General features: G+C 38.5%; 1 protein-coding gene across 1 annotated transcript in view; it reads left to right on the top strand.

Annotated features, from left to right (window-relative positions):
• The window catches only part of kcnn3 (potassium intermediate/small conductance calcium-activated channel, subfamily N, member 3), a 100,734-nt gene that overhangs the window by 44,831 nt on the left and 33,423 nt on the right, over positions 1 to 22,480 (top strand). The window contains exons 4-5 of the mRNA XM_016285343.1: positions 11,641 to 11,937; positions 17,554 to 17,675. Coding sequence (XP_016140829.1) covers positions 11,641 to 11,937; positions 17,554 to 17,675 — 419 coding nt within the window. The remainder of the gene's footprint in view (positions 1 to 11,640; positions 11,938 to 17,553; positions 17,676 to 22,480) is intronic.

Consider the following 22,480-nt stretch of genomic DNA (forward strand, 5'->3'; position numbering starts at 1 on the left):
GGTAGTGTTATTCATGCAGTAGTTCATATGACTCATGTCGTAGTTAAGTTAGTGCTCCATTAGTTCTTGATTAATACATATCTTAACTCATCATTAGTTCATAGTCAAGTAATTATTAATTCAGGTATTAGTACATGATAATTCATGTACTGTTATTGTAAAGTGTTACCAATGTTTCTACTGTTTTTGCCAAGACAATGAAAGTCAGTGGGGTCCAAAACAAACAACACTTGACTCCATTGACATTCATTAAAAACCCACTGAGATATTTTTCTAAATATCTTTTTTTTTCTACAGAAGAAAGAAAGTCATACAGATTTTGAAATGAGGGCAAGTAAATGATGACAGATTTTTTTTTTGGGGGGGGGGGGGCTTTCCTTTCCGGTGGCCAAGCCGGCTAAGGTCACGGAGGATCCGCCATGGCCTCCTGAGTCCCCTGCTGCGCCATGGCAACCTGAGGAAAGCAAAAAGATTTTGAAAGGGGGGGAAAGTAAAGGTTGGAGATTTTTTTTTTGGGGGGGGGGGAGCTATCCTTTTCAAGTCCTGTGAATCTCAATGGAACCAATTTTTATTTTCGGTTCAGTCAAAATCCACTTTGCCCGTATGGTTGAAAGTGCCTCTAAGGTAGCGTTTGAACTCAGGTGTACGTGTTAATGTGAGTGCATCTCTTCCTGAGAGCCAACAAGCTTCATCCTTGGCTAAAGTTTGCGAACTGCTTGGCTCCTGTAGAGCCATATTAAAAATGATTCATGGCTGTACAGCTTTAGCTAAGACCCATTAAAGAGTTTGGTGAATCACCAGTATTACTTGAAGCCAATTTTATAATTATCTTTAGCTCAAGGTTGGACTGATTCTAGAAATGTTTTGCTTGAGTGGTTTTTATGATGAGCTTTCCCAGAAGTAAAAACTTCCAGCTGACTCCTCACGAACTCATCAAAAGAGCTCCGTTATCTACCGCATCCGGACTCTTTTTCAGCAATCGAAACCAATGCAAGTAACCGCTTCAAATTATTCCGATGCGTGTTTAAATCTCAGTCCCTTTTAAGGTGCTTTTTGGATTCTTTGATGATTTTCCATGGTTGTGGTTAAGTGATGTGAAATACTGCCATTCTTTTCTATTCTCTCTCTTTTCCTTACTTTGTTTCATTCTGTGTATATATGTTTTAGTTAGTTATATGTTAGATATAGTTTCATTTATTAAATCCCTTATATTCACAACGGATTGTCTCTGTTTGCTGCTCACAATTCGAAGTCAATGAATGTGTGAACCCTTGCTACATTTTGCTAAATTACTGCTAGCACTGCACAAAGAAGGACAGTTTATTGCTTCCGTGGCCAGGAAAATAAACATTCCTTGAATTGATAAATGATTATATTGTCTGCTCGGTGGACGGACAGATCAAATAATTGTAATATTGATTCTGCTACAGTTAATTCGAAGATATAATCTAAATATTTATTATGAATCATAACCAGTTATAATTCATCATAAATATTTCCCTTTTTAGAGCTAATAAAATTATTACACAGCAACTGAAGTTTGATAGTTGACATGTTAAACCTTGTCCTATTGAAGTATGACTGTATGACATGCTGTACTTTTTTTTTTTTACAGTTTTGTTTGTATATATATAATGAAGACTCAGGTTGCCATATTATTTACTTCAGTTAATAGTTCTCAGGATAGGGTTATTTATAAACCCAGTATCCCTATGTACATACGTCTTAGAGTCTATTGAACATTGTCACTGTTGCTGACCAGGAAAAAAGATACAGTTTATATAATGTGACAACATGCCCCAATAGCATTATCCTATATGGGCTAAGTTGTAACAAGGGTACCTGCCATTAAACTGCCTATTAAAAACATTCAGCAAATTTAAACCGTACTGTAACATTTAAAAATACAATTAAAAATGTAACATTTTATTCAATAAAATTTACATAAATTAAAAACATGTCCCGATTTAACATTTATGACGTTAAAATGATCTTGACATGAAATTAATGAAAAATACCCTTTTCCTAAAAACTAGGGTTGTCATTTACATTTGTTTTGTGTCTCACAGTACCAGCTAAATTATCAAGATACCAATTAGTATCACAATATACCTCTGTTATTGTGTGGCTGTGTCATTATTGCAGGTGCTATTATTTTTTATTAATTGTTTACAGTTTACACAAAATTATCATTATTGCACTGCTATATTATATAAAAAATAATATAGTTCATTAATTGCATAGCATTGCATTGCAGTGTTGACAGGAGTTTGTAAAACTGTTGTTTCATTCTATTGCACACTGTCACACTTCTCGGGAGGCAAGGAGCGAGGAACGAGGAAACACGGAGATATCTTCAATTCACAGTCTTTAATGATCACACGGGGAACGTAGGAGACACTGGAACACAAGGAATGACGTTTGGCGACCGACAAACACTAACTGAAAGGACTGGGGCTTTTAAACACTGGGTGATTGGGAAAACACAGGTGCAAGGAATGACTAATTAAAGGGAACACGGCACACCTGGGAAGGGAAAACACAACACAAAAGTCCAGGGGCGTGACACACACTGTCTCACATCCTGTGTGAATCTGAAGCACTGGACTCCAGTAATACAGTGCTAAATCCGAGCCACGAGTGCTCAAGAAGTACTGAGATATCACTTCCCTGTGTGATAACTAGCCCCTTTACTACTCTATAAATTATCCCATAAAATCTTGATGTTGACAAAAATAAAAACCCATGAAATTTGTAAACTCTCCGGTTACAATACAAAAAATGTAAAAGGAAGCAGCAAAATGTTGAGCTGGATGTTGAAGAAAAAGCATAGGTTAGCAAAGCGTAAGCAGAATGCTAATGTAGAGGAGATCACCTCAGGGTTCTGGAGATGGAATGAGGTGTCAGTGACAGTCCTGTACTTAGAGCTGAGAGGTTACTGTAGTATTAACCACGCAGTACAGCTCCTCTGCTCTGACATGAAGGAGCTAATGCACAAGTAAGGCTTTTAACTGACAGTATGGGTGGTGCTGACAACGGAACGACAGAAGAACGTTTCCAGAACATTGCGAAAGCACATCCCGTCTCTCAGGTTCATTGTGTGAGAGTTGTAGCTTGGTGGAAACTACAGAGCTTTCCTGCTGTTTTTGCTACTGGCTACACACATGGGAGGTTGTGCGTATGTGCGAGAGAGAAAGTGTGCGTATAAATGTATTTATTTTAAACAGGGAATTCCAAGCTGCTTTTAAAAGCACCGCAGGCAGATTTCCCCGCTTATTTAGCCTGTGTGTCTGTATCCCGCAGTGTAGGGTATTTTGGGCCTGCCTCAGTGGTAATCTGAGTTGATTGGAGTTACCTGCTGTTCTCTTGACTTTTCCTACGTCGTCTTAAGCCAGTTGATTTTTTTTCTTATCTATGGACCTTTATTATTTACACTTGGTTTTTACCCAGATCATGTACTTGGTGTGTGTGTGTGTATATGTATGTATTGTTTTAATGGTTTTGGCTCAGCAGATTCTGTGGTGCATAGGGTAAATAGGTAAAAAAAAACTGTTTAACAGGAAGTGTAGCTGCCTTGTGTTTGCATCATCACAGAAGTTATTAATGGGATAGGAGGAACGAGGAAACACGGAGATATCTTCAATTCACAGTCTTTAATGATCACACGGGGAACGTAGGAGACACTGGAACACAAGGAATGACGTTTGGCGACCGACAAACACTAACTGAAAGGACTGGGGCTTTTAAACACTGGGTGATTGGGAAAACACAGGTGCAAGGAATGACTAATTAAAGGGAACACGGCACACCTGGGAAGGGAAAACACAACACAAAAGTCCAGGGGCGTGACACACACTGTCTCACATCCTGTGTGAATCTGAAGCACTGGACTCCAGTAATACAGTGCTAAATCCGAGCCACGAGTGCTCAAGAAGTACTGAGATATCACTTCCCTGTGTGATAACTAGCCCCTTTACTACTCTATAAATTATCCCATAAAATCTTGATGTTGACAAAAATAAAAACCCATGAAATTTGTAAACTCTCCGGTTACAATACAAAAAATGTAAAAGGAAGCAGCAAAATGTTGAGCTGGATGTTGAAGAAAAAGCATAGGTTAGCAAAGCGTAAGCAGAATGCTAATGTAGAGGAGATCACCTCAGGGTTCTGGAGATGGAATGAGGTGTCAGTGACAGTCCTGTACTTAGAGCTGAGAGGTTACTGTAGTATTAACCACGCAGTACAGCTCCTCTGCTCTGACATGAAGGAGCTAATGCACAAGTAAGGCTTTTAACTGACAGTATGGGTGGTGCTGACAACGGAACGACAGAAGAACGTTTCCAGAACATTGCGAAAGCACATCCCGTCTCTCAGGTTCATTGTGTGAGAGTTGTAGCTTGGTGGAAACTACAGAGCTTTCCTGCTGTTTTTGCTACTGGCTACACACATGGGAGGTTGTGCGTATGTGCGAGAGAGAAAGTGTGCGTATAAATGTATTTATTTTAAACAGGGAATTCCAAGCTGCTTTTAAAAGCACCGCAGGCAGATTTCCCCGCTTATTTAGCCTGTGTGTCTGTATCCCGCAGTGTAGGGTATTTTGGGCCTGCCTCAGTGGTAATCTGAGTTGATTGGAGTTACCTGCTGTTCTCTTGACTTTTCCTACGTCGTCTTAAGCCAGTTGATTTTTTTTCTTATCTATGGACCTTTATTATTTACACTTGGTTTTTACCCAGATCATGTACTTGGTGTGTGTGTGTGTATATGTATGTATTGTTTTAATGGTTTTGGCTCAGCAGATTCTGTGGTGCATAGGGTAAATAGGTAAAAAAAAACTGTTTAACAGGAAGTGTAGCTGCCTTGTGTTTGCATCATCACAGAAGTTATTAATGGGATAGTTCACCCAAAAATGAAAATTCTGTCATTAATTACTAACCCTTATGTTGTTCCAAACCTGTAAGACCTTCGTTCATCTTCAGTTGCTGTCTATGCAGGGTCAGAAAGAGCTTGGATTTCATCAAAAATATCTTAATTTGTGTTCTGAAGATGAACGAAGGTCTTATGGGTTTGGAACGACATGAGGTAAGTAATTAATGATAGAATTTTCATTTTTGGGTGAACTATCCCTTTAAGGTTATTAACATACTTTTTGTGTTATTTATATGCTTTATAGTATTTATTAATGTTTTGAATTAGGTTTATTTTTAAATTTTCACTTTTCAACTTTTAGTAATTTTTATTACTATTTCAATTTAGCTTTACATTTTTTTCAGTTTTGGTTTTAGTCATTTTAGTACTTCAACTTGAACTTATTTCAGTTAGGGTTAATGTTAGGTTAGTTAGTTTTTCATCTATTATTTATATTTGTGACCACAAAACCAGTCATAAGGGTCAATTTTGAAAAAGCTGAATAAATAAGCTTCTCATTGATGTATGGTTTGTTGGGATAGGATAATATTTGGGCGAGATACAACTATTTGTAAATCTGCAGTCTGGAGAATTTTCATTTTTGGGTGAACTATCCCTTTAAGGTTATTAACATACTTTTTGTGTTATTTATATGCTTTATAGTATTTATTAATGTTTTGAATTAGGTTTATTTTTAAATTTTCACTTTTCAACTTTTAGTAATTTTTATTACTATTTCAATTTAGCTTTACATTTTTTTCAGTTTTGGTTTTAGTCATTTTAGTACTTCAACTTGAACTTATTTCAGTTAGGGTTAATGTTAGGTTAGTTAGTTTTTCATCTATTATTTATATTTGTGACCACAAAAAAATTGAGATTTATACATCATCTGAAAGCTGAATAAATAAGCTTCTCATTGATGTATGGTTTGTTGGGACAGGATAATATTTGGGCGAGATACAACTATTTGTAAATCTGCAGTCTGGTGCAAAAAATCCAAATACTGAGAAAATCGGCTTTAAAGCCGTCCAAATGAAGTCCGTAGCCAGCGATTATTTTGACCCATACAATGTTTTTTTGGCTATTGCTACAAATATACCTGTGTGACTTAACACTGGTTTTGTGGTCCAGGGTCACATTTTATTTTATTTCAGAATTATTTATATTAATGAGCTTTTTTTTTTATTTGTAATAGTTTTAGTTGTAGGTAACAACAACAAATAATTGTTAATAAACATTTCCCTCACATTTTGATACTGATATTATACACTTATGATAGTGTATCATACAATCAAAACCTTGAGTTTACTTGTTTCACTCATTTCTATGTCAAATATACCCAACAAGGTAAATATATACAAGGTAATTAAGGGTTTGCCAGGGTTTGTATGGTACCATCTGAGTTTTTTGTATGTAAGTAAGGATGTCAGAATGGACTGAAACTGCCCAGTCAAAGCTGTCAGTTTTGAGAAAAGTCTGCAGAACTGTACATCATATATTCTGACGTAAAGACAGTTGATGTCTGCCTTCACTTTTACTTAAGATCTCACTGTAGTCATATCATATAATCTGACGAGCAAAAATGATAAAAGACAGGATAAAAATGGCACAATGTTTGCCTGGACTTGTGATTATGAGGAAGTGAGGTGATCTGAATTAGTATGTGTGTAAGCGTTTGTTTATGCGCAGTGTGTATGTGTGTGACTTATAATTCCATTATCATAACAGAGGTGTTCATCTCTGACAGGGCAAAACAACAAAACAGACATTATTATTCATGCTCTGCTTCACTCTTCCCCTCTCTCTCCTCTTTCAACCGCCGTCTCCCTCTTGGACTGTCCCGTTTTTCCTAACCTCTGCATTTTTCTCTTTCTCTCGTCTTTCATTTTGCTGTCTGCTCTCCTATTCATCCTTCCTTCCTTTCCTAATTTTTCCTAATTGGCTCTGGCCCTAATTTATTGGGAGGTTCTGGGTTTCTCTCTCTCTCTGATGGGTTTAGGGAGGCAGCTCGGTTCAGTCACTCATGTTGACAGATTACCTTCTCTAATGGAATTTAATTATTCAGCGTATCCTGGTGGCGATTTGGCCCGAAAAAGAACCGCGAGGTAGCGGAGAGATGAATTAGGAGTAACGTGCAGAGGAGGAAAGGAAGAGATGATGAGGGAGAAAAGTAAGATTTTAATGCTTTTAATTTATTTTTTGTCCTCAAAGTTACATGGAACATTCCCACGATTACTCTTAAATGCACAGCTCACAGAAATAAGAACCATTTTATGCTGATAAAGATTGTGATGATTTTCAGGAAATATTTGAAATTACGGAAGCAGCCATAAGTAGTAATAGACAGCTATATAGAATGATATTTGGCTGTTTTGAGCCAATATTTGGTTGTTGTGAACTGATATTTGGGCATTTAGAGCTGATTTTTGAGAAATGTTGGGTAACATGACTAAACATTGGTTTATTTATTAATTATATATTATTCATTTAATGTTTAAACATTTTAACATTTAATAAACATGATCTGTTTTCAGATATTATGTTGAGCTTAACTTGACTAAACATTAATTTTATTAATTATTGTTTATTTATTATTTTATATTTATGACATGTTTAAACATTTTAACATTTAATAAACTTTATCTGTTTGAAATATTTTTAGTGAGTTTTGAGAAAATATTCAGTGTTGATTTGAAAAATTTTAGGTTCATAAAATATTTAATAATTATGATCTTTTACAAGTATATTTAGAGATTTTGTTTAAATATTATGTAAAAATGTTAGATTTAATCAATAATTGATTAATTGACATTTCATTAACAAAGACTATGACGAAAAATGTTCGTTGATGAGCTTTTTTCCCATGACTTAGACGAGACGATAATAAGGTCAGTAAACGATAACTATGACTATATCAACATGCAATTTCGTTGACGAAATAAGACGAGACTAAAATATGTTCAAAAAAATAAAAAACTTTACCAAAAACTTATTTTTATTTTCGTAAAAAAAAAGGAGACAAAATGTTATTGCGGACTGCTCTACATGCCTCTACTACGTGAGCTTTCATGAGTGCGGTTGGCAGATATCAGGAGCTCAAATTCCCGAATCAGAGCTTCGCTATGGATATGCTATGTATACATTTGATACATTTACATACATACCCACGCTATGGATAAATTTTCTGCCCGGTGTTTCGCTTATTTTAAGCAATCTGGTAACCATGGGCACGCGCTCGCTCCTCATTGCGGAAGTGCCGCCACCGATGATCTGAAAACACAAGCTGGAAAGCGTCATTCAGCAGGTCTGTGTTCTGTCATGAGATCTCGACTGTATTGTTTGCGATTGTGATCGCTGAATAAATGCACTTACTCAACTGCTGTTGTTTGAATAGAGAAATAAGCTATTGCAATTTGGAATTACTAGGAATTTCACTGTTATAATATTTTTTTGTTTGTTTTAGCTGTTTTCATAATGTAGACAGGGAGATTGCATAAGTCTTTGGTATTAATTTATATAATAAAATTCCTATAATAAATCAGTACACTAGATGAGGTAAAATAAATACACCATGTATGTGTCCACATTCTATTGATTTGTGCTTACTGGTGAAAGTGCAATACCTGAAATGCAAAAGTAAATTTCTCAAATGACAACAATCATTACGATTATAATTCTGAGCAAAAAATTTTTTTTATCAGTTATACCATTATACAGAATGATGAAAATGTGACTAAGATTTCATTGACTAAAACTAGACTAAAATACTTCAGGTTTTCTTGAATTAAAACTAGACTAAAATGTTGAGACTTTTATTCGCCTAAAACTTGACTAAAACCAAATAGGATAAGGTTGACTAAATATGATAAAAACTAACAAGGACATTTTAAAACGGGACTTAGACTAAGACTAAAATGAAAATAGCTTACAAAATTAACACTATAATAAACATTTTTTGTGTGCATTAAGTGTTTCATCAATTTAATGTTTATTAAATGTTTATATATTAAAAACCCTAAAAATAATATTTTCAAATACCTATAGTGAATTTTGCAAAAATATTCTGAAAAGGTGCTGATTTGATTAATTTAATATTCATAAAATGTTTAAACACTTAAAGGGTTAGTTCACCCCAAAATTTGCCCACAAATTACTCACCCTCAAGTCATCCTAGGTGTATATGACTTTCTTCATTCAGACGAATCCAGTCGGAGTTATATAAAAAATTGTCTGTGATCTTTCAAGCTGATTAATGCCACTCAGCGGGTGTTGCATGCATCAGTCCTAAAGAAGTTAAATAAAAAGTGCCCATCCATAAAAAAAAGTGGTACACCTAGGATGACTTGAGGGTGAGTAATTTGTGGGCTAATTTTCATTTTTGGGTGAGCTAACCCTTTAACCTTTAATAATCACTATCTTATCTGTCTTCAAATATTTTTTTTAATACAGAGTAAAATAAGTGTTTATTTCATTTCATCAGTATTACCATCTCATTCTCCTGGCTTATTTACAATAAATCAACCCTGAATCAGCCACAGTCCACGTAGATGTCAATGGTATCAGTCATTACAACCCATATCAGTCAACCATTATTCATAAGTCATACACCAATCCATACAAGCCTCTCACAGATTCACGTGTGCTCTCATACACACACTCACACATTCTCTTTCATTCTCCTTCCACCCACCCACACATGCGTATTTTTCCCACACATTCATTCCCTTTCTCGGCTTCTTTCCCTGCCTTCCACCACCTGTCTATGTCGCTCCCTCTCACTTCCCTCACGCTCTCTCTCTTTTGCGCTCACATACACACACAAACACACAGTCATTCTCTCCCTCTCTCACCAGGGGACCCTAATTAAGCTTGGCTGGTCTTTGATGTTGTCGCCTAGGCAACAGTCACCATGATGAGGCTGGCTTTTCCAGAAAAAAAAAAAAACCATGCGCATTTTACAGCCATACGACATGCACCGTGCCCTTTGCACACACCAAGTCAGACATGCACGAGCAATTAGACAAACAAAGCAATTTCATTGGATGCCAGGAAGACCTGTTGCGCAACCTCGCGACGAATATAGGCGTGCGCGATATATCGCCGAAGAGCTATACGACTTCATTCATGAATTCTCAGGATTCCTGTATAATCATTTGCAGCCCTCCTGTGGATGTGTGTATGTCTCAGTGGGGAAAACCCTGCTTGCCTTCTGCTTATCAATTAAACAAACCTCGCCAGTCTAACACTTACAATTAACATTAAACACATCTAACGCCACCAGCCAGCACAATTAGCTTCCCGTTCCGTCGTTAGGCTCTGCTGATATACCGCCTGACATTTGCATTGGGAAACTGTCAGTGCACATTATGCCAGCGGAATTCTGTTTGCTTATTGCTCTATTTGTTTGGCGTTCCTGGCAGGATAAAATTACTATCTGAGCGTGTTCTCATTGTGGCGCTCATCAATCTGTTTCCCTCTCATTTTGCCTCCTGTGCTGCATCTGAGAACACACTTTACTTATTCAGTTAGTCAAACGGCAGCTCTATTTATTAGTTGTTGTAATGAGCTAATCTGAATTATTAATTTGTAATTGAAGTTTTTGATTAAATGGGTGATGAATGGATGGTCTTGAGTTGTTGCGCAACTGGACTTTTATTTTTATTTTTCTCTCTTTAATTTGCTGCGAGGCACTCATGTGTCTTAAGAGGCGCGACGTGACAAGCAATTTGTCTGTCCACGCTGAAAGCAAAAATACTGTGCGAAGCAACACCATTTTAGTCGATCAGAATGTATTTTAAATTTAATAGAGCTGTTTGGTCGTAAAATCCGGAAGAGAATTTGCATTATTTGGGCCTTGGGTTCTCTCTGGAATTTCTAATGGGTTTTTTAAATAGCACTTTTTGATTTATGAATACATTTCTGATTTGAAATGATTGTTTATGAGTAATTTTCTGTTTTGTTCAGTATAAATTACACACAGGCATGCCTCAAATGGAGAAAAAAAGTTATAAATTCTCAAGGGAACAAATGGTGAGGCAAATTTGTTTTCTGGTTTTAGGATTATAAGCTCGATATGCAGGTACAATTTGTTGAGCAGGACTTTTTGACCAATGAGATTTTAATGTGGCTACCCAGTGCATAAACAGAAAGCAAAGGACTGACAAAATCTTCTGTCGCTATGTTATGTTTAGATATTAAGCCAAATTGTAACTTGTTTACTTATAAATAATTAAATAAGAAATATCTATATAATTAAATATTTACCTATCCTTCGTAAAATCAAAAAGATATTTAGCATTTTTAGACACGGGTTCCTCCTTGAATTTCTGTTGGGTTTTTAGAATAGTGTTTTTTTTATTTATGAATACATTTGATTTAAAATTACAATTTATGAGTACATTATTTTTTTTTTCAACATATATTGCACACAGCCATACCTCAAAATGTATTAGAAACTCCTAAGGGAACACAAACTCAAGCTAACATTTGCGTCACAATTGCATCTAATTTGTACACGGTGTTAGATTAAAAGAACAGTTAATAAAGCTTTTATGGTGGCTTGGTTTTATTTCTTTGCGCTATGTCATTGTTGCAGCTAGGGACTGCCTTGTTCCCTCGAGCACTTTTAAAAGACTGAATGCAAATTTGATATACATTATGTAAATTGAAACTTTGCTGGGAAACTCCCCTCAATTTGCATCGTTTAACATTCCCATTCTGACTTTTTCCCTTCAGCTCTTCGTCATTGACAACGGTGCGGACGACTGGCGGATCGCCATGACCATAGAGCGAGTGCTGCTTATCGCTCTGGAGCTGATCGTTTCGGCGGTTCACCCGGTGCCGGGGGACTTCAAGTTCATGTGGCGGGCACGGCTGGCCTTCTCCTACGCTCCCTCGCAGGCGGAGGCAGATCTAGACATGGTGCTGTCTGTACCCATGTTCCTTAGACTCTACCTCATCGCCCGAGTCATGCTGCTACATAGCAAGCTCTTCACCGACGCCTCCTCCCGCAGCATAGGGGCACTCAACAAGGTCAGAGGTCAACCCAACAACTCAAAATTGAGAATTTAGGGCGTGAATTGTTATTTCTAGCATTTGTTTGTGAATGTGGCTTTCCTTTCTTCCCATTTCTTTTCTTTTGGCTAGATAGCATGGCCTCATTAGCCCCTGCTGGTTGATAGTGTATTCTGACAAAATGTTTTTTGCAAGTAGCATATCACATGATTCCTGTTCAGAGGTCTCTTAAAAGTGTGAAATTGCTTACTTGTGGAGGGTTCTACACTAGCCAAGCCACTTCCATTGAGATGAATGGGAATGCTAACTAGGGGTGGCAGGATACCATTTTTTCAGAACCGATAATGATCCGACACCAAATGTAGTGAGTATCGGATAATACCGATACCGATCCGATACCAGCGGACCGCACACTTTTTTTACATTTCTATACCTCAGTTTGTGTTGACCGGATCATCAACTCTTTTGTGTATTACACACAATCTACTAAATATAGACAACTTCATTATAAAGAAAAATAACAAATTAAAAAATAAATAATCATAATCTATGAGAAAAATACTATTATAAACTAGGTTAGTGGATGATTCAGCAGCAAAAGTTATGGTAAAAAAATTATGAGTTCACAATAATTTATAAAATCTAAACATTTAGAAAAAAAAACATTATTTAGTGGGGGAAAAAATGTAAGTAAATAAGTGTAATCTGGTAAAATGTTACACATTGCTCTTTGTATTGTAATATACATTCATGAAAAACAAGTAAATATAATTATATATAAATATATGCAATAAATTAAATACATTTCCTTTATATTTATAGCACAGTAATGAGGCAGCAACATATGATAGATAAGACAGAACAAGAAAGGCTATTAACAATCTTTCATTGCGCAAAAGTATTATAACATGAAAGGCTCCAATACAGAGTGGCACAAAGCACTTATGCGTATCCCGTGCGCAGATTGATGCGCTTGAAGCAACACGGAGTCACAGCGCGCAGGCACAGCTCTCCGCATAGAAAAGTTCAAAGCACAAAGGGAAGAGACATTGATGTGTAGTGTATTATATCTGTGCGATAGTTTATTGAGCCTTTTCTTTTAACAGTTTTAAATTTCAGTTACTGTGCACGTGAAGAACAATTCAATAGTGCTCTCTACTCCAGTGTAGTGATCTCTAACAGACACCCGGTAGAAAGTTAGAATTAGCACTAAACTCCAGCAAGATAAATTCCTTTTATGCAAAACCACTGATGTTTATCTACAGATCAAGTATAATAATAGGAACATTGTATCATCCTAGAGAGAGTTCCGTTGTCTTGTCTGTCGTAACCGAATGCGACACGCAGTTTGAATGCTGAATGGAGGATGACAGACAGCCGCAGTGGAAGAAGGGTTTACGTGAACTTGAATTTAACGACTTAAATATTAATCTGTACCTCACATTAAACTATGGAACGGTCTCAGAACACTTGAAATATAGTGCACGGAAACTTTATGGTGCTTTATAATGTTTTTGTGCCTTTCATGGGGCTTAACGATTACACCGAATAGTATATGCACAATATCGGATTTGGATCGGTCTCGTCTGACCGATACCCCGATCCAGCAGAAAGTGGCAGTATCGGAGCAATACCGATACTGAATATCGGATCGGCGCACACCTAATGCTAATGGCTAGCTTTCTTCAGGTATTATAGTCCAAACCTCATCAGCTTGCCAGCTTTTCCCTTTCTGTCTGTCTTCAATGGCCCACTTGCGCCTAGATTCAATAAACACATCCTTTCAGGAGAATATGCCTTTGTCCCATCCAAATGTGACTGCATGTTAGCGCTGAAGGAGCTGAATTTCTTCAGCTGAGAAAAACGCAGTACATGGTGTGGCTGAGGGCAGTAAAGTTTGGTTTTATGAGGACAATCATGAGCACAGAGACCTGTGGTTTTCAGCGCTGGAGGAAGAGGTTTTGTGTGTTTATGTGGTTTGTTCAGTCTCTTGAGAAGGATGAACCTGTCAGCTTTACTGATGGTTTAAAGATTGTACATTTCTAGGCTGGTTCACACTGACCAACAAACAGCAACAGGGTTCACACACTGATCCAACCCTACGGTGTTGGCGAAGCTACTTTAAAACTGCTTTAAGCTGCTAAATAATAAAACTAGTCAAACTACACTAAACTAAACTATCAAACTAAACTATCAGTGACAGAGAACAGTGTTCTTGGACTCCCAAATATGATGACCCCTTTGCTAGGGACGTGTAAAGAGAAACTAACATGGGGCTTGCTATCAACTAAAATATTTGTGATTATTTTTATGATTTCTAAACCGTCTTTAAAAAGCATAATGAAAGCATAATTATGTAAAGTTCTGGAAATTTTAGTTTAAGTATTTATTTATTATTTGTTTGTTCATTTTTACACAATCTGCACACAATTTTTTTTTAAACCCCTGAACTAAACTATGATTATGAACATGCAAATGTGTTTATTGCATGATTATTAGTTTAAATAAAACGGAAAAAATTAACTGTTGCTTGAAGTCAAACAAACTTTATCTAAAATAATTTTAAACTTCATGTACTAAAATAACTAAAACAAAAACTGAAACAAAAATGAATAAAAACTATAGGCATATTAAAAACATTATATAAACACTATATTCTTCCACTGTAAAAAAAAATTACTAAAAATTTTACTAAATGTTAAGGGCAGACAGTTATTTAAAATATTAATAAAAACAATAATTAAAAATAGTTCTTTTTTTATTTTTATATTAACTTATTATCTCAGGGAGTATTTCAAGTATACATTTTTGGTCAAAGGGGTTTGACTGACAAAAACGTTTGAGAATCCCTGCTATAAACCATAGGTATAATTTATTATTTTTTTATCATTTATTAAGTAGCTGACTACACTGGAGCTACTTAAGTTAGTAGAATCTTTAAAAATATAATACTATCTGATCATTTATAATTTTTATAAGAACAGTATTTCTCTTGCTCAAAAACAATGAGTGGTTCTAAATAAATCTTGATTCGAGATTAGTGACAAACAGCAGTTTAACTAAATATTTCATTATAAAGAGACGCGAAGACTTGAGATGCCCTTCTGCATAAGAGAGACTTGACTCTTCTTTTGGAACTGCTTCATTCACTTGAGTCACTAAAACTAAATAAACCAATGCGGAGGACATTTAGGAGAGAGCTTTTGATTATCATGTAGTTGACTCAGCTGTAATGCTATCTGTACAACACAATGTGATATAAAATGTGATGTCGTTTTTTCACACTATGCTGCTACATATTGGAAAAAGTGGCTAGTTATTGGAAAAGCTCCATTATTATGGAAACAGCTGAGCTACTGTCATGCTACAAAAATTAAGGTAGTAGATCCAACAAAACACATTTGCTATTTGGTGGATCTTGGCATTTGCTGGGTCAGAGTGAACTAGCGTTCAAACGTAGCTTCAGTTAAAGGTTAGCTTTGGACAGGAGCTTCATCTAATTGTTTTTGCATTGTTAGGATGCAGCATCACAGCTCGGTGTCAGTTGATGTGACTGATGAATTTTCTGCTGTAATGGATTTTATGATAGACAGCTGTGCGTCTTTCAAGTAGGTTTATCCGGGCTCTCCTTTAGATGGCTGATTTATGTCTCTGAATATTGTGTATCTCTTCAGCTTTGTGCTTAAGAGAGACTGAAGAATGACTGCTGTGGCTGTCATGTTTAAAAAAAAAAAAAAACGAAACGGGTGAAAAGTGTCCCGCTGTACTTTAATTTGAATGGCTGATTGGAGAGGGTAATCACTTTGTCCTTTGAGAAGTGCTCTTGTTTCAAAGAGATGTAAATGCAAATTATCTTTCCTCTCATGTGCTGTTTTATCATTAATGATCATGTGGTCCATCTTAGCTCAGAGATCTCCGCCTTCCCTCTGGAGAGTTTCCCTTTATGCGACTTTTAAGTAACACAAATCAATAATAATGACGACGATAATGAATATTATTGTTTTCAGTCAAGTATAGATGAAACAGTGTACAAACAAACAGTGGCAGCACTCCTTGTTCTTCAAACATTAGATTCAAACTGAGCTGAAAAACTGTGGAGGTGAAATTTGGGCTTCTTGTAGATTTCAGTCAGAGCACACCTAGCATTTCACAGTAATTATAATAGTTCAAGTCACAGTGAATATTTTTGCACAAAGACTTTGCACAACTTTTGATTTGAGACAGCTGTTTAAATTTCCAAGTGCAACTGCTGCATCAAATATAAGGCCAAATGTGAGCTTTTGATGGTGTTAATATGAATAAGACCACCATAAGGGACAAACGGGACCCCATCTCCACCACCTCAACATTTTATACTGCATTTTTCGGAGATGAAAATGGATCTTCTCATTTATTTTGTAATTTGTAGAAAGTAAATTGGCTTTAAAACTATCAACCAGTCCATTTTTATTTAGATCAGTTATTTAGATCATGTATATATAAAATAATATTATTTTACTTCTCTTTTCATATAAAACAGCTTTCAGGCTTTATGAGTGTGCTATAGGTATACTGTTTTGATGTGCATTCAACAACCTGTTTCATGTCTGACAAATTCATACAAGAAACTTACAACTTTATTATTAAGTTGACGTTTTGCTGGTAGTTCAAGAAGAACATGCATAAATTTCTTTACTGTAAACTAGGGATTCCCAAACTGGTGTTCACAAACCCCTGGGAGTTTGTGAGGGAACTGCAGGTTGCTAATATCTACCTATCCATCCATTTTCTAAAGTTTGTATTCGATAGGGTCACATGAATAGCTAATAATTAGTTAAATAATAATTAAAAAATATAAATAAAAAATGGAAAAAATCTAAGTAAAACACTAAAAAGTTTAATTTTATTTGTTTACCTGCATGCCATGTGACCACTAACTACCATCAGAGATCTGTGAACATGCCAATGTGTTTATTAAAGGGTTATTAAAACCAAAACTAAAAACAAAACCCTGTTCGTTGTGTGAAATAAAACAAACGTAAGGTAAAATAAATGTAGACCTTTTTTCAGCTAATTTGCCATGGTCAACATTTCTAATCTTCATTTAGTTTAAGTTGGTGTACTAAAATAACATCCTTTTTATGTATATTAATAAAAACTGTAAACGCATATTAAAAAAACCCTGGTGTAAATATGCTTCGAAAATTACAAAACAAACAAAAAAAAAACTATAAAATGAATGCAACTTTCACTAAAATTATATTAAAAAAATATAGAACACATAAAAAAAACATGGCAAAATAACAAACAATAATTCAAAATATTATAAAAAACTATAACAGTGTCTCTATAATAGTTATACTGTAAAATTACACTGGTTTTTCTAGATATTAACTTCAAGAAAGTATTTTTGGTCAAAGGGGTTGACAAAACTAACAAATACAATTTGAGAATTCCTGCTATAAACCATAGGTATCATTTTTCATGTTCATGATATAATGTTTCCAGTTTAGAAGCATTATAAGCCACTTCTATCCATTAGTAAAAGCTTCTTGCAACTTGTTGTAAGTCATGTAGCTTCATCTAGTTTGACAGTGATGAATGACATCTAGGCTGAAAGGAATCACTAACATGTGACTGTTTTTCTCTTTGCAGGTGCACTTTAACACACGCTTTGTGATGAAGACCCTGATGACCATATGCCCGGGCACGGTGCTGCTGGTCTTCAGTATCTCCCTGTGGATCATCGCTGCCTGGACCGTAAGAGTGTGTGAGAGGTGAGAGAGAGAATGAGCGTGAAGAAGAATGAACAAATTAATCATTGTGTTTCCAACTGCACCTTTCTGTCTAGACGCTGTCAAATTTCTTATGCTTAATGAGGACTCACCTGAATTCTTGCCAATGAGTGGCACTGCCTGGAAGATAGCACACCTCTTGAGGTGTGCAAACACTCGCTCTACACATCAGCTCTTCTGTGGGGAGTAAAAGAGACCAGAGAGAAAGAGGGATCGAAGGAAAGAAAGAGACAGAAAAGGAGCACTTTCATTCACACTCTTGTTTCCAGAAGACCTGTCTGTCTAAAAAAAGTGTTCCTCCTTTTCCAGACACTCATGCACTCCGGGCAGCAGCCAATCGCGACGGGCACCAACAGATTCCCCATGTTGCGTCTTAAAAGGGTCGCGGGATAAATTAGGCACTCAGGCCACTGAGTGGGTGTTTCTGACTCTACCAGACGTGTTGTCATGGTTACAAACTCTAAATGTGTGTTAGTCTCGGGGTAGACGCTTTAAAATATTGAGGGTTCCCCGGATTGGGGACCTGAGGTTTGATGATTATTTTGATAGCGGCAGGCTCGAGCGGCATGATATGAGTGACAGTTTGCGCATTTGAATTGCCACATCTGATCAAGGCAGCGTTGTTGTGAGATGAGCCTACAGGGATCTGCTCTATTTTTATGCACTGCACTCAAAGTCATCATGTTAAAGGCCCTTTCCAGAGGAGGAGGCTCCCTGCAGGCTGTGTGCTGCTCTTACTCAGGCCAGCACGCACACAGTGGACTTAAGTTCATCCAGTTAGGAGGAAGTCTAATTTTAACTATGTTCTTGTAAGGTTGATATGATACCTTAAAGGGTTACTTCACCCAAAAATGAAAATTCTGTCATTAATTACTCACCCTCATGTCGTTCCAAACCCGTAAGACCTTCGTTCATCTTCAGAACACAAATTAAGATATTTTTGATGAAATCCAAGCTCTTTCTGACCCTGCATAGAAAGCAACGCAACTGACATGTTCAAGGCCCAAAAAGGTAGTAAGGACATTGTTAAAATAGTCCATGTGACATCAGTAGTTCAACTGTAATTTTATGAAGCTACGAGAATAATTTTTGTGTGCAACGAAAACAAACACAACGACTTTATTCAACAATTTCTTCCCTTCTGTGTCAGTCTTTGTTGCACATTCACAAGAGTATCACGACGCATGTGTGTGATGCTGCTGACGCAGGATCCAGCGTTCTGACGCAGAACATTCATCTCTCTTAGTTCATCGCCTATATATTCTGGTTCAAATAAGTAAGGCTGGGCAAAAAAAAAATGCAAGTCATCCTCTGTCAAAATATTTAGCCATGTTTACGAAGACTCGTTTTATGTACAGTGTGCATGTTCTTCTGCTTGTAAACCAGCCGAAGCGCATCCAATCAGAAGTCAGAACGCCGGTTCCCGTGTCAGCAGCACCACACGCATGCATCGTGATACTCTCCTGAACATGTGGCAAAGACTGACAGGGAAGAGAAGAAATTGTTGAATAAAATCATTAATTTTGTTTTCTTTGCACACAAGAAGTATTCTCGTAGCTTTGTAAAATTAAGGTTGAACAACTGATGTCACATGGACTATTTTATCAATGTATTTACTACCTTTCTGGGCCTTGTACTTGCCAGTTGCATTGCTGTATGCAGGGTCAGAAAGCTCTCAGATTTCATAAAAAATATCTTAATTTGTGTTCTGAAGATGAATGAAGGTCTTATGGGTTTGGAACGACATGAGGGTAAGTAATTAATGACAGAATTTTCGTTTTTGGTTGAACTATCCCTTTAATAACTTCTGTGATGATGCAAACACCAGGCAGCTAAATTTCCTGTACATTTTTTTTTGACCTATTTAACCCTATGCACTAGAGAATCCAAAAACATTAAAGGGGTCATATGATGCTGCTAAAAAGAACATTTTGTGTATTTGGTGTAATGAAATGCGTTTATGCGGTTTAAAAATTATTTTCCACATACTGTACATTGTTTCTCCTCTATGCCCCGCCTTTCTGAAACGCGTCGATTTTTACAAAGCTCATCGGTCTGAAAAAGCGAGGTGTGCTCTGATTGGCCAGCTGTCCAGTGCATTGTGATTGGCCGAATACCTCAAGCGTGAGACGAAAATGTTACGCCCCTCACCATACTGTGATGGCATGTCCCAGCCAGAGCAACGACACAAAAACATTAAAACCCATTACAAACGAGGCATTTGTTGCATCCAGTGGGGACATAATTACTGAGTATAATGACTTATACTGTCTTTTTACGCGTTGCATTGCATCGTGCCGCGTAAACATAAAACCCTGTCTGCATTTGTGATCAGAGAAATGACAAACAAGTGCTAACGTTACTCCACACTGCCAAAAACTCGCGTTTGAATCATCAGTGGCAAATGATAAAAGAAAACGTACTTACGTGAGTCAGAACTGCCGGCATTTTAGTCTAACGTTACTCTCCCAGGATCAGTAAACAGTCCTCCATAAAATGTGCCAGCGATCCAGAGCACTAAGTTGAAGTATTCCCTCAGCGACCAGCATAGATCAGCTCAGCTCTAGGTATCACAAAGTGGATATCGTCCTCTTTTGGAAGACCAAACAAAGTAGTTTCAAAGTACTTTCACAACGAAAAACACATCGGCCTAGCGTGAGCGAAAGCCCCGGCTTAGCGTGAGCTGAAGCCGGGCAAGAGTGAGCTGAGGCGGCGGGGGTCAAGAACGGCGGTCCCGGCGAAGGAGCGGTGAAAACGGTGAAAGCAGATCAGGCGATCCACAGCACTAAGTTGATGTATTCCCTCAGCGACCAGCACGGATCAGCTCTAGGCATGACGAAGCAGATATCATCCTCTTTTGGAAGACCAAACAAAGTAGTGTCGCTTTCACAACGAAACACAGCGTCTTAACGACATGGCGGCGGAAACAACAAAACTACAGTGAGAATAATAGTTACGCCTTCTTTCTTTGCGTGAACATTTGGGCGGCGTTATGCAAATCTTCCCACATAGTGACGTAGATATGTGGGGGTGTGTTAGAGCGAGCCATTTTAGGCAGGTGTGGCTGGCTCTTAACTTTTATAAAGAATATCTCTTTGGATTTGAGACTTTAGTCTTTGCAAATTTACAGATCTTCTTTATGCACCAAGAGCTTGTAACACTCCAAAGAGAAAGGGAAAAAATGAAATTGCATCATATGACCCCTTTAAAACAATACATACCTACATGCACACACACAAACACTCTGTCACGCGGTGCCACTGTGAGGAGCACGGAGCGAGGAAAGGCAATGTCAAATTCAAAGTCTTTAATAAATCCAAAGGAAACAGGAAAAACACACGTAGCACTGTAGACACAAACAATTCCAGACAAAGAAACTCAACATGGGTTGGACCTAATAGAGCAGATAACGAGGGGCAGACAGGTGAGGAGGATAACTAATAATGGGAGACACCTGGAACTAATCAAACTACATGGGACAGGAACAGGAAGGACCAAATAAGGAAAACCGGAACATACACGTGACAGATCGCCCCCCTCCCGGACGGCGCGTCCCGCGCCGTAACAGTACCATCGGGGAGGGGGGGCGGGCGCCCTGGGCGCATCAGGGCGCCCAGGAAGCCATGGCGGATCAGGGGACTCGGGAGGCCATGGTGGATCCTCTGTGGCCTTGGCTGGCTCGGCCATGGGTATATGCCCCCCCCAATTTTCTTGGGGAAATATAGGAATCCTGGGGGGCGCTCTGGAGGAGCAGGCACTAGTTGGCGCTCTAGAGAGCGCTTACGAGGAGCGGTCACTGGAGCGAGCTCTGGGGCTGGAGCCCTCTCTGGGCTTGACTGGGGATCAGGAGCCCTCCCTGGGATTGACGGGGGATCTGGAGCCCTCCGTGGGCTATATTCGGGAACAGGAGCCCTCCCTGGGCTTAACGGGGGATCAGGAGCCCTCCGTGGGCTATACTCGAGAACAGGAGCCCTTCCTGGGCTGAACTCAGGAACAGGAGCCCTCCATGGGCTAAAATTGGGATCAGGAGCCCTCCGTGGGCTAAACTCGGGAACAGGAGCCCTCTTCCTGGGCTGAACTGGGGATCAGGAGCCCTTCCTGGGCTTGACTCGGGATCAGGAGCCCTCCGTGGGCTATACTCAGGAACAGGAATCCTTCCTGGGCTGAACTCGGGATCAGGGTAGCGCTTACGTGGTGCTGGCACTAGAGGGTGCTCTGGAGGAGCAGGCACAGCAAAGCGCTTTCGAGGAGCTGGCACTGGAGCGATCTCTGGGGCTGGAGCAGACACTGGAGCGAGCTCTGGGGCTGGAGCCGACACTGGAGCGAGCTCTAGGGCTGGAGCCGACACTGGAGCGAGCTCTGGGGCTGGAGCCGACACTGGGGCCTCATGAACGGATGGCGGGCTTGCCATTTTAATGTTAAGACGGCTTGCCATATTATAGTCCGGCGGATTTGCCATATTAACGTCTGGCGGGCTTGACTGAGGAACGGCCGGCTTGCTTGACTCGGGGACGGCCGGCAGATGGGACCCCGGATCGGGATCGGAGGCTCTCCAGACACCGGATGACGGCCTCCTTCCAGCCGAGGTTGGTGGTGTCTGGGAGCTCCGCGGGACGATGGTAGGTTATCCCGATCCGGAACAGCGTCACGAGGGTTTCTTCCTTGAGGGAGCTGGCAAGGGCGAGCGGCACGAACGCCCTCGTGTAGAGGATCAGATCGGGGTTCGCCCGAGCCACGGCGATTAACTTCGCTCGTTCCTCCATTATCACAGGGAGAAATGAACAGGA

Source organism: Sinocyclocheilus grahami, unplaced genomic scaffold (assembly GCF_001515645.1).
Source record: "Sinocyclocheilus grahami isolate Dianchi unplaced genomic scaffold, SAMN03320097.WGS_v1.1 scaffold11.1, whole genome shotgun sequence".
Taxonomy (NCBI): Eukaryota; Metazoa; Chordata; class Actinopteri; order Cypriniformes; family Cyprinidae; genus Sinocyclocheilus; species Sinocyclocheilus grahami.